The sequence below is a fragment of the Rhinolophus sinicus genome, linkage group LG01 (genome assembly GCF_036562045.2).
Source record: "Rhinolophus sinicus isolate RSC01 linkage group LG01, ASM3656204v1, whole genome shotgun sequence".
Lineage (NCBI taxonomy): Eukaryota > Metazoa > Chordata > Mammalia > Chiroptera > Rhinolophidae > Rhinolophus > Rhinolophus sinicus.
Window position 1 is genome coordinate 179,943,432 of NC_133751.1, and position 13,502 is coordinate 179,956,933.

Sequence of the window (13,502 nt, forward strand, 5' to 3'; positions counted from 1 at the left end):
TGGCAAAGCCAAAGCTATGTTCCTTCTGGAGGCTTCTAGGGGCTGCGTGCCTCCCTTTGCTTCATGGGCCAGCATTATTCCTTCTGTTTCGGTGATCACATCTCCTTCTCTGACTCCAACCCTTGTGATCGCATTGGTCCCACCCAGATAATCCAGGATAATCTCCCCATCTCAAAATCCTTAATCCTAGCCGCAGTCCCTTTTGCCAGGTAAGGTAACATCTTCACAGGTTTCTGGGATTAGGGCATGGGTATGTTTGGGGATCATTATTCTGCCTACCACTCATGTCTAAACATCTCAGTGTCTGCTTTCTGAAGGACCCAAACTTGCAGTCACCTCAGCTAAAATACCCTCCTATGAGCTTCTATAGTACTTTTCCCAAACAATTCTGTGTTTATGTCACCAATAGACTGTGGACTCCTTGAGAATATTGTCTCATTCACTAGTGTTTAGCAAAGTGTTAGGCATATTATGGACATTTAATAAATAAAGAATTCAACCTTGAATAAAGGGTATGGGATTTAAAAAAATTTTTTTTAAAAAAAGACGACAACTTGAGATATTTCTATGGTAGGAAATTTTGAACTCTTTGTCACAGTATTGCTATTAAAAGTTTGATGAGGCAAAGGGGTTTGAGATTTCCTACTAGTAAATATTGCCCCTTTTACTGCAAGGCACACCAGTGGTTTTCTTCCTAGGTACTGCTGGTCAATTGCCTGTTGGCTCTTAAATCCATTTCTCCACGCTTCCCCTGCTCTGCTGTAGTTCACAGGGAACTACATTTTCCACGCACTCTCACTCTCTGGTTTCCAGGGAGGCAACGGTGGAAGATAAGGCTCTTGCTAATCTCTCGATTGCCTCACCACCGCTTGATTTCTTGGCCTTGGTTCCGTCACCCATCGAAACCAATTCCCTGTGTTCCTTCCACCTGAAAGAGCCAGCGTTATTAGGTTGGTACAAAAGTAATCGCGGTTTAAAAGGAATTGCAAAAACTGCGATTACTTTTGCACCAACCTATTTGTGTTTTCCCAATTATATTCCTACTGATAACTTTGAGGATTACTAGAAATTCTTGGTCTCCCCTCCAAAAATTACTACCTTTTTTGGGGGGAGACCAAGAATTTCTAGTAATCCTCAAAGTAATGATTATACCATTACATGAATGATCAGGAATTATATTTTCCTTCACCCAATCTATTTAAACCCCATAGTCTTTATGGTTTCTGGGAGACAAAATTGAAACTGACAAAAATTCTATAAATTGAAGTTTTGGCTTTCCAAGTTCAAGATCCAAATAAGTACTTGATAGGAATAGAACCAATTCTCAAAAGTCTGACTTAAATCCGGGGTTGATTTAGATAGATAATTTTTTACGCAGTTTCTACAATTTTATACAGCTTCTTGGGTTTTGTATTATTAAAGAGGCCCTTACATAGTTTTTCAAATAAGTTAGAAAGTCACTCCAGTGTAGTTGATGCCTCAGGAACTAGTCTTAAATCTGTTATTATTTTTATAGTGTAAAAAATTGTAATATACAATGATATTAAAATTAACAGAAGTTCTATAGGCCCAGAGATTGCATTTTGTCGAATCTAGAAACAACTAGAGCTGAAGTGTAAAAGTATACTCATAACTAAAGGCTAAAATATAAACAACTGCAAGTACAGAACTAGAAAACTGAGTGGACAAAGATTGTTTAGAGCATAACACAGATTTGGGAAATCAGAGGACTACAAATTGGAGTGATACTGTTACACAGTGAGAAAAGCTGGGAAAAAACTTTACTGGTGCATATGAACTGAGTATGTATTTCTGGGTTTGTTCCTTCTGGTTCATAAACAAACATTTACATCAAAAAGTTTCTGTTACATTTTAATTAAACAAAATGGTTCGAACAAGACAACATTTGGTTGCTGACTTCTATCACACAAAAGGACAGATCTCCAAACCATTTTGTTAACTGGAGAAATGATATCCTGACCATTGGCCTCGCATAGCATTCTGAACTGTTTAACAATTGGATAACATCACAAATGAGTAAACATTTTTCAACATTTTCTTTCAATTGTTTTTTGGCCACAGTTTTTGGATTTCATAATCTGGGCTTGTATCATTTAAATGAACCAAACCTGCTGAAACCATTCGAGGACTTGTAAATGTTCCAGTGTAGCTTTCTCGTTGTTTGTTAACCTCTGGAGCAGTATATGGTCTTGCAGAATGTTTTAACCAATTATGGCTATCATCTGGGCTCTTTCCTAAAAGAATTCCTCTTGATGTTGCTTTTTCAAAATGCTGAAATGAGGTCAAATGTAAATCCTCAGATCTATCCAAATAATCCTAAATATTGAAATAAAAAAATCAGGTTGGTGAGTTAGGTTTCTTAAAGGTATATACTTTAAATTTACAAGGACTAAAGTTTGTAATATCATCAACAGTTTGAGACAAAGATTGAGAGCATCAAATGTTTTATAGGTAGTCCCTAAAATCAGACCCTACACCCAAAGCCTCCTATTAGAAACTACTATAGAAACTGCTTAAAAAAGAAACTTACTGTTTCAAAGGATGTTATTTCAAAATATATATTTAAAAAGATATATCAAAAAAAGATATAAAGCTGGAAACCGGGAAACTTTAGGGAGCTATCCTCAGGGGTCGGATTCCTAGGCAAACCAGCCAGCCTAGTCTATGATTATTCTCCAAAATACATCTTCCTTGATCCCAAGTATAAAATCTTGAACTCTTACATTTTACTTTTTATATCATCCAAACTTTCATTCCTTAGAAGTTAATGAACACCTTTAGAGAGTGCCCAGCATCTAAGAATATGGTTATAATGTTTATATTAAAATAATACAAAATTTTATATAGATTCTGAGAGTAAACACATAAAACATTCAGGAAAATAACTGGAAGCCTATACACCAAAATAATTTTTAAAATGGTGGTTGTGTTAAGGTGGTGGGATTATGGGCTGTTTTCCTTTTTGTCTTTTTTTCAATTTTTTAAATAATGACTATATTTTATAATAAAAATGTAATAATCTACAAGTACCCCCTAAAAGGGTACGGAGCTGTTAGTCATTCTCTAATTAGTATAATATAAACTAGTTTCCTTTTACAGTTTGAGCAGCCAGTCCCTTAACAATTCATAGAGATGGCTACACCAAAGGCATGGGCAGCTTTCTTTTGCTGAGTAAGTGGGAGTGGTTTATTAGAATTGGAGGGCTGGGGGAGGTTGGGCAGAACTGAGAATTGGACAGCAACAAAGAGATTTATAAAAAAGGAGGTATGAAGAGTCTAAACACAAATTCGACCTACTTTACATTTTTGCCTGGGTTAGCAGAGGGCAAGGAAACATTCTCCCTCTTCCCTCTTACGTGCGTGGAGCAATTAGGTAAGCCACACTATTAAGGAATTTCTGCTACACTGGTGAGTAATATACATGTTTTGCTTCACAGTTGATATAACTGGTTGCCAGAGTGCCAGCGAGAGTATATGGAGACCCACACCACTGATTATTTTTCTGAATGCTCCTACAGTTTTGATTCCTTTGGGAGATTCTTGGATGTTAGAAAATCACATAAGCAAGTCTTTCTGATGATCTGAAAAATTCCCTCTTACCATGCAATTCTCTGTTGTCAGTGTCACTAGAGAGAAAAGTTCAGGTACCCTTTAACAGAGGGAGATAAAGATGATGCTATCTCCCACTCATAGGATAAGGGTTCTGAGATCCTATATGATCTCATACCATAATAACATAGACATTATTTTTGTTTTATTTGAAAAAGTGATATGAACAATTCTATTTGTCTAAAGGAACTTCAGAAAGTCTTTCCTTTCCAAAAACTATGAACTCATCCTCCAATTCCTAGTCTGTGCACTCACTCAATATTAAATCACTAAATTTAGATAGAAAAGAGAAATCCAAAGTTGAGAGTATAATCTGTATTGATATTTACCCGGTTACTAATTTGTTTTACTATGTATTTACTAAAGCTAAATATTTGCTTTACCGTGGAAAACCAAAGCAACTATTCTTAAATTAGACCTATTTTCTCATTCAAAGGTAGAATTACATAATCAAATTATCAATATTTTAGAATGTGTAAATTTTCCCAAATGTAGGTCATGCTTATTTATATATACTAACAGATAAGAGCAGTGGTCCAGAAAATTAAAATAAGTCCCTTCCATTCCTAGATTTTAACTTTCTTTAGAATCATTTGTATAAAGTGTAGTAGCAGATTTACCTTTCTGTTTTATGAAATATTAAAGATATATTTGAATTCCCAAGTTTGTCAGCACATGATATAGAAGTGGGGTGGTGGTCAAAGAAGAAGTTAAATTAAAAAATTTGCAATTCATAATCCAATAGATGGTAAATTTGTCATACCCTAAAGCTTAGCAGAATAACTGGCACATAATATCTTTGTTTATGGAAAAGATAATTCAGCTACCTGAAAAAAGACTACATATTTATATCTGCATAAAAAGAAAATCCCAGCTATGTTTCTGTAGTATACAGCCACTGCCAATGGTTGTATAGGTTGTCGCCTGTATAACAGCCCCTGGCTGAAGGGTGAGTCGGGGCTGAAATCCAGGCCATTTTCCATAGACAAAGGCTGTGTGCCCTGGCTCCAGGTTGCGTCATCCTGCAGAAGCTTCCCAGAGAAAAGGGTGCCTTTTTCTAATTTATACTCCAGAGGGGATGCCCTTAATCTATTTTATACAAAGGTACTAAGCATGTTAACAGTCCCCTAATTTTGTGACTGTATTTTGAATCAGGTAAGGTGATTTGAATGTGGGAAGTGTTTTAATTTGGATGTCTGTACATCTTGCGTCAATGAAGTTTACACACACACGCGTGCAGACATATATACTCTAACGTGGATTATTTACAGAACTTTGGAAAATACAGAGGTAGAAGACTTAGAAAAACATTATTACATGTGTAGTTCTTCTTGCAGTCCAATGAAGCAACGTCCTTGGAACAGGTTTCCTTAGAATTCTTGTGGTGGGTGGTGTGGTTGGTAGTATCTTAACTGTCTTGTTAAATGACTTTTTTTGTTTGTTGACAAGGTCTCTTTCTTTCCGGACCTTGGGCTTTAGATTTTCTCTCTTTAATACTTCTGGGAAGAGAGACGGTTTTGAGTTTTTTTCAGCTTCCACAACTTTATATTTAAATGATTGTGATTCAAGGACCTTGGTACATTTTTCATTGCAAATTTCACTTGGTTTTATATGAAGAGCTTGTATTTCCTTTTCGTAATGTGAAGATGTTATTAAATGTTTTTTATTGTTATTATGTCCTTTCAATCTCTGATAATGTTGATCTTCTAATTTTGAGTTCTCCCCAGCCTCTGAACTTAAATGAGTTAAAATGTTCTTCGGCCTGGAAGGAAAAGTGAATTTATTTACGTATTCTTCATCTTCATTTGGCATTTTGCAATAAGGAGTTCTTGGATATGGTGACAGCACTTCAGGTTTTTCCTGTACTACCAATTGATAGATATCATTATACTCCTTTTTTTCAAGGGACTTCATTTTTAGTGTCTTTTCAAAGCAAGTGTTTGATTGAGTTATTTTTGGTTTACCACTCCCACTATGTGGACCTTGAATCTCTGTTTTAAAATAAAAATTTTCTGCTTGAGGAAGCCGCGTGAAACCATGTTCTTTCCTTTCTTTCTGAAGCACTGTATCTGTCAGTCTTTCTGATGACTTCTTTAATGGAATTGCCTGGGTATTTTTGTTGGAAGAAGTTTGTACTTTAATTAGAGTCAGTGTTTTAGCTCCTTCTTTAGGATAAAATCTTTTCTGTTCTTTAATTATTGATGGATTTTCTTTAATATTCTGTAAGGAAAAATACTCCTTTTCTTCCTTTCTGGTCAATTCTGTTTCTACCAGTCTATCCTCAGGAACCTTTTGTAAAGTGGTTTTATGAACAATTTCTGAATTTTTATTTTGCTCTTCTGAATGCTCCTCCATAAATTGATTTTCATCTCTAAAAGATAAATCTGGCTTTATGTATTTTAATAGTGTGGAACTAGAATTAATCAAATTTATATGGTGGCTGATTCCCTCTAATTGCCTTTCACTGATTAGTCCTGATTTTGAAAGTTTTTCTATAAAAAGTCTCTGCAGGTGTTTGCTTAAATAAGCTTTTAGATTCAATAGTTCATTTTCTGATAATGATATTAGACAGTTTTGCAGAGATTCATTTAAAGGATATTTCATGTTTACTTCCGGCCTTCTACCAGAACTCCCCCTTGAAATATCTTGTCCTAACTTGTGAAAAGGTATTAAAAAACTTTTGGTTCTTAGAGAAGGTATGTTTGAGTGTATAGGTTCAGGTTCTGTATCTTTCAATAAACTGCTTTCTGAAGTGTTTTTTAGGAAATAGTTTTGGAGAATTTCATTTAAAAAAGACCTTAGCCTTATTTCCAAATGTTTATCTATGAAATGATGATTAAAATTATTTACAAAAGACGTGGTTTCTTTTACAGTTTCTGAATATTTCTCCAGAAAAACATTTTGCCCGTTTGGTTCTGCTTCCTCATTCATCAAATACAGATTTTGATCGATTTTTGGTAAGTCCTCTCTGGTGATATGTCCTGATTTTGAAAGTCTTTCTACAAGGTAATGCTGGATATGTTTACTTAATTCAGATTTTAGATTTTTAATTTCTGATTCTGAGAGTTCTTCTAGAAATGCACGCAGCTTTGGATTCAAACTAGGTTTTCTGTCTAATATGTCTGCTTTATCAAAATTCTCTTCGATTTCTTCAAGGTCTTCTATATTATTTGAAAAAGGATGTTGAGTTAATCTTTCTAAATCTTTTTCTGGTTGTCTTCTTTCAGACTGATATATGAAAAAAACATTAAATAAGTTTCTTAAGAAAGATTTTAACATTACATCTGACTCATTAAATTTACCCATTAACAAGTTACTTAAATTTTCTAAGGTAGAATTTAGATCATTTTCTTCTCTGTCAAGACTCTGACCATTACTTGGCAAATCTGTTTTTTTATCTGAGGTGGACTGATATTTTAAATTTTGTGGGGACATATTTTGGCTGTTGTCTATAAATTCAGCTCTATTTAAAAAAGCAGTGGCTTCTTTGGAAATAATGGGTATATTCTGCTTTGAAAGAGAATTTGTTTTGGTTTTAGTTTCTAAATAATCCTCTGTAGAATCCTTTGGCTTTTCTTTAACAAAGGCTGTCTCTGTATCCAGCAAAGAACTCTTCTGGTATTCTTTATCTATCACTTTGATTATCCCAGATTCTAAAAGAGTATCTATAGGAAATGCTTGTATTATCTGGCTTATAATAGATTTGGCTTCTGGCGATTCTGTTTCAGCGTTTTCTTCATAGTGAACTAGAATATTTGAAGATACACTCTCCAAAGCTGTGGGATATTGATTCTGCCAGTTCATCTGTGTCTCGCTCGATTCTTCCACTCCCATCTCCAACTCAGAGAAGATGGGTGCAGTGAATATTTGCTTTATAACATAATCATGTGCAGTGTCATTGAAACCTGGTTTGGAGCTGGATACTTCACTTTCTAAATGTTTCGTTTTGAAACTATTCTTTTTTTTCATTGGAAAGGCTACCTCACCAGCCTCGAAGTGTTTTTCAGAGACAAATTCCCTTCCTACCTCTGGAGAATTTCCTGGTCCACCTTCTGAAAGTGAATCTGTAGGAATATCTTTAATTATTGGACTTGTAAGAGACTTTGAATTTAAAATGTCTCTTTTCGAAAGCCTTGGGCTTTTTAAATCTTGGGCTTTTTCAAATAGTTTGTCTTCCAAACTACTTGGTGGTTTATCATGCACCCTTAGAAACAGAGAACTATGACTGTTCTGTCTTACTTCAGTGTCCACAGGAACTTCTGGTTCAGAAAATAATTTATCTGAAAGATCTTGCAGATGTTCACTTAAAATTAACTTGAGCACCACTGATTGTTTTAAATTTTCTATGTTGGAAGTAAGATTTAATGATTTTGAGAGGCGACATGTATTTACATTTCTAGTCAGTGATTCTCCTTCAAAGTTTGGTAAAGATACATTTGGTAGTCTTTCCTTTAAATTATTCTCAGTATTTGAAGTCTTTATGGTGGTGATAGCAGGATCACGGGCTAATTTATTCTCAGTGTCTAAAGTCTTTACTTCGGTGTTACCAGGATCACCATCGGCTAACATTTTCTTAGTGTCTACAGTCTCAGTTGTGGTGATATCAAGACCATGCGGCCAGATTTTATTAGTAAGCCTTGCAGTTTCTGAATGTGTTGGGTAAGGAGGATCTTGGTCTTCATACTCTATAATTTCTGCACTTAAAATGTTTCTACATTTGGACATATCTTGGTCCTTTCTTTTTCTGATTGACATTTTGTGAAAAGAATCAAAACTGTCCTTGTTGAACTTCTGGAACTGTAATATTAAAAACAAAAAAGGTAAGAAATTCTGTAACATTTATTTTGAATTTATAATACATTTTCTCACTAATTTCCTTTGCGTAATCTGTCAATTTATTCTTCCTCCTAACTTCTACAGAGAGAAAACTAACTTTAATTATTTTTTAAATATTTGAGGTTGGAATATTAATGAGAATTTTAATGTAAAATTTTTAAATTCCTAACTCTGATACTATTTTGTGTACAAGAGTTTTTTGCTACCTGGAATATTTGTAAATACTTAAAAGGCACTCATAAATAGTGGGTTTTTGTTTTTTTAAGAATTCAATTTCCAGTGCTGGCTGCATTTGCTTAGACAATGGCCAACATCAGGATCAAGTCCTACCCATATAGTTATAGTATCAATGTAGAAAATTTTTAAAAATGCAAAGCAAGTAGTAGATAGCCCATTAAAAGTATCATTTATATTCTTTAAAGGCTGACTTAGGGGCTTATATCATCTGCCTTTAAGTCTGAGAGTTTCAACAGTGATGATGCGTTCCACCCAACCCTTAGCATGCATGTCACCATAGAATCTTGTTTTTTTGATGAATACTATATATTCCTCTGAAATGGTTAAGAGACAGCAGTATAAAAAATGTTAGATTATAGTGAAATTTCAGTGTAATATCCATAGGCAGTTTTGTAGCTCTGGGATCAGGCTACTCTATCGCCGAAATAACCTTCAAAATGAAGTCTTTTATTTAAACCCTTTGTTCATACAACTTCTACATCATCCAATTGAAAAAAGCAAAATGTGAAATAATCAGCCTGGAATTAGTTTTAGTTTATTTTAACTTAGTATTTCAAGCTTCATTTCAATTCATGCAATTTATTATAACTGGTTTTCAAAAGCTGGTTGATTCCCAGGTGACAGCATAAGAATCCCCTTGGTGTTTTTGAGGAGTAAAGATTCCTAGGCTCCATTTCCAGATTGAGATTCATTAGGTCAGAGGTGGAACCTGGGAATAGCAGTTTTTAAAAAGATACTCATGGGGGCTGGGCCGGTGGCTCAGGAGGTTAGAGCTCTGTGCTGCTAACTCCGAAGGCTGCCGGTTCGATGCCCACATGGGCCAGTGGGCTCTCAACCACAAGGTTGCCAGTTCAATTCCTCGACTCCCTCAAGGGATGGTGGGCAGCGCCCCCTGCAATTAAAATTGAACACGGCACCTTGAGCTGAGCTGCCTCTGAGCTCCCGGATGGCTCAGTTGGTTGGAGAGTGTCCTCTGAACCATAAGGTTGCCAGTTCAACTCCCGCAAGGGATGGTGGGCTGTGCCCCCTGCAACTAGCAACTGCAACTGGACCTGGAGCTGAGCTGTGCCCTCCACAACTAAGACTGAAAGAACAACAACTTGAAGCTGAACAGAACCCTCCACAACTAAGATTGAAAGGACAACAACTTGACTTGGAGAAAAGTCCTGGAAGTGCACACTGTTTCCCAATAAAGTACTGTTCCCCTTCCCAAATAAAATCTTAAAAAAAAAAAAAAACATTTAAAAAAAAAAAAAAGATACTCAGGTGTTTCTAATGGGTAATTTGGTTTTGGAACCATTAAGTTTCATAATGTATTAGAGAAAGCTAGTATAATTGATATTGGGATAGGATAACTCAGGACACACCTGATATGTTGGTTTGAATTCTGTACATTCTGGTCTGAAAGATGGTACAGTGTATTCTTTTTGTGTAAAAGCCACCTTATAAGAGAGAAGTTTTAAGTTTAGACTGCTTGGAATGCAAAGATATTTCCCAATATAATTTTATTTTTTCAATAGTCATTAAAGATATAAAAAGAATTTAAAACCTAAATAAGTATTTTTCTCATAAGTACTATACTTTATTTTGCCAATTATCAAATAAATCTGCACATGTAATATATATATACATATATAATCTTAACTTCCTTGATACATACTGTAATATTCATTCTATCACATTTATAAAATGAAAACAATGCACAACTTCAAGCAGAAACAAAGATAGAAAACAGAATTGTCAAAACAAATGTAATCTAATTTTAAAAGGTTGTGAAATGCTTTAGATAATAAATGGCATCTGATATTATATTGAAACAGCATTTTCAATGATACTCAGCCTGTAATTGTTAAATGGGTACTTAACACTGCCACACCTGGATAAGGGCTTTGCTAATTTTCTCATGAAAAGAGGTAAGATATTAATGCCCAAATTATGTTTGATTTGTCCTTAGAGTGGAAATTCCATATAATGTTGACTTTGTACTGTAAATCCTGTCATTTAAAAAATTATTTACTTTACACATTTAGAAATATTACTCATTCTCTTATTTAAATTTATTTAAAAAGTATTCCTTATTTTTTCTATGAATTTACTTGTCTTTAATTAATTAACAAACATATTATAAACCAGGCACTCTTCTAAGTACTAGATCACAGTTGCTCCCTTCTCCCTTCATTCCTTGCCTCAATGATGGTAACACTTAAATATAATCAGCCCTAAAACAAAATCCATCTATTTAAAGACAACACATTTTACGATGTTTGATTTAGAAATAAAATACTTCATAAAAAAAAAAAAAAAGAAAGAAAAGTATTGGCTCATATATCTAGGAGATCTGGTTTCAGGGACTCAATGTGACCAGGTCACTCTCTCTCTACATCTCTTTCTTCCTCTCTCAGTGTTGGCTTTCATTGGCATTTTTCTCTTGGTAGAAAAATGACCACTGCTAGCTCTTGATATAAATGACTAAATTCTTTTCTTAATATTCTTATATCACATTATATGGTCATCCTTGTAGTCACAGAGGCAGTGTCAGGTTTGCCAACTACATCAAGGATTGGAGGTGGGGCAGGGATGATACCCTCAAGAAGGGATACTGACAGACAAAAATTTGTTAATTATATGGATAATTAATAAATAGTGTTGAGATAATTGTCTATCCATTTCAGTGAAAGTATCAGTAGATTCTTACTTCATACAAAAAAATAAAGTATAGCTGGATTAAACAGTTAAACATAAAAAATATATACTGGAAAAACATCTAGGAGAATATTGACATAATCTTGGGGAGGGGAAGGACCTTCTAAACAAGATATAAACTAGTAGCCACAAAGGAAAAGGTGACAGATTTGACAACATAAACATTTAAAATTTCTATAAGGGCCCTAGAGAGGTTAAAAAACATAGATAACAAACATCATAGATAACAAAACATTGGTATTCAAACCATATAAAACATTCTCACATATAAACAAATAAACACAACCCAATTTGTAAATATGGGCAAAAATTGTAAACAGTCAAATAACAGAAATACAAATGGATAATAAGCACATTAAAATTATTCACGCTTGTTAATAATCAGGAAAATGTAAATGAAAATATCAATGAAATATCATTTTTATACATCAAATTAACAAAAACTAAAATAATCAGGGTGTGGGATGATGGGTATTTTCCTACATTTTGAGTGTAAATGCAAATTAGCAAATCTGAATTAAAGAATAATTTGGCAGTATCTATTAGAATGAAATATGCTCATATACTGTGACCCAACAATTCTACTTTTCATATTTATAATATACTTGTACAGGTGAATAAAGACAATACTTACCATTTAGCAAATGACTATTATGTTTCAAGCCCTTTATAATTCTTTGAAATAGATGATAGTATACTCATTTGGCAGATGAGAAAACTGAAACTCAGATGTAAGTTGCCCAAAATTATATGACCGTGGAAGTGGAAGAATCTAGATTTGAATTTAGATATTTCTGCCTGTAAAATCCAAGCTCTTTTTACTGTTTCATACTAGTTCTCTTACCATCACCAAACACTGCTTTTCATTGGTGGGTAAAGTTAAATTCCTCATCCCTTCCCACCTTTCTTGCATCCTGATCTTTGGGAAGATGTTTTAGAATCTAGCCATTGTCAGGGTTTAAATAGAAACTAATAAAGCCAAATCTGGAAAGTCTTAATTTATAAAGGGGCTCTAAAAATGTGAAGGAATTATTGAAAGACTGTCACCTAAATCAGCTATGAGTTGAAAGAGATGTTAGTCCTTTCCAATTCTGATTAGCACTCCAGAAGTTTGTCTCAAAATACCACATTTCTTTAACACCCTGTCTACCTTGGTTCATAAAAAACTCTTCAAACAACTTCAAAGTTTATTTTACTATGGAATTCTGAGGATTTTACGACTTGTTTGTGAAGCAATTAGCTTAGGAATTTGTTCTAGAACTCTGACATGTCTTCAATTTACAAGCCTGTTGCTTAGGTGATAGATTCTTTCAACCTTCCAAGTCTGTTGATTCTATGTAACCTATGTTTTATCAGTTATCTTGTTCAGCATATCTTGTTCAATTTAATTTAGTTTTATCTGTCATATACTGGTCTGACTACCACCTTTAAGAAAAATATTTAAGGTAAGTTTTATTTTTTATTTTTTAATAATTAAACTCTTTATTTGAAATAATCGTAGATTCACATGCATTTGTAGGAAATAACACACAGCCCACATGCCCTTTACCCAGTTTCCCTCAGGAATAACATTTTATAGAACTAGTAAAATATCACAACCAGGATATTGACATTATATAGTCAGGATGCAGAATATTTCCACAAGGATCCTTGACGCCCTTTTATAGTCACACCCATTTCTTTCCTACCTCTACCCCCTACTGGGGGTAGGGGGTAGAGGTAGTCTGGCAACCGCTAATCCGTTCTTTATTATAATTTTGTAATTTTAAGAGTGTTATGTAAATAGAGTCATACAATGTATAACATTTTGGGGTCGGATTTTTTCACTCAGCCTAATTCTCTGGAGATTCATCCAGGCTGTTGTATGTATCAATACTTTGTTCTGTTTTACTGCTATTATTCCATGGTATGGATGTACCACAGTTTATTTAGCCATTCGCCAACTGAAGGACATCTGGGTTGTTTCCACTGTTGGGCTATTAAAAAGAAGGCTGCTATGAATATTTGTGTTCAGTTGTTTTTTGTAAACATAAGATTTAATTTCTCTGGGATAAATGCCCCGAGTACAATTGTTGGGTTACAAACCAGTTTTTTTTT

At 34.3% G+C, this 13,502-nt stretch overlaps 1 protein-coding gene across 3 annotated transcripts in view; it reads right to left on the minus strand.

Moving 5' to 3' along the window:
* Positions 1–1,491: 1,491 nt before the first annotated feature.
* Positions 1,492–13,502, minus strand: part of C2CD6 (C2 calcium dependent domain containing 6) — an 85,218-nt gene continuing 73,207 nt past the window's right edge. For 2 of the 3 annotated variants that reach the window (XM_019726809.2, XM_019726808.2), the window contains 3 exons: positions 10,070–10,144; positions 4,947–8,426; positions 1,493–2,337 (listed from right to left, as the gene is read on the minus strand). In XM_019726809.2, the coding sequence (XP_019582368.2) occupies positions 2,062–2,337; positions 4,947–8,426; positions 10,070–10,144 (3,831 nt within the window). In that variant the 3' untranslated portion in view covers positions 1,493–2,061. Of the gene's footprint in view, positions 2,338–4,946; positions 8,427–10,069; positions 10,145–13,502 lie in introns of all 3 variants that reach the window. The other variant, XM_074340021.1, reaches the window with a different exon arrangement.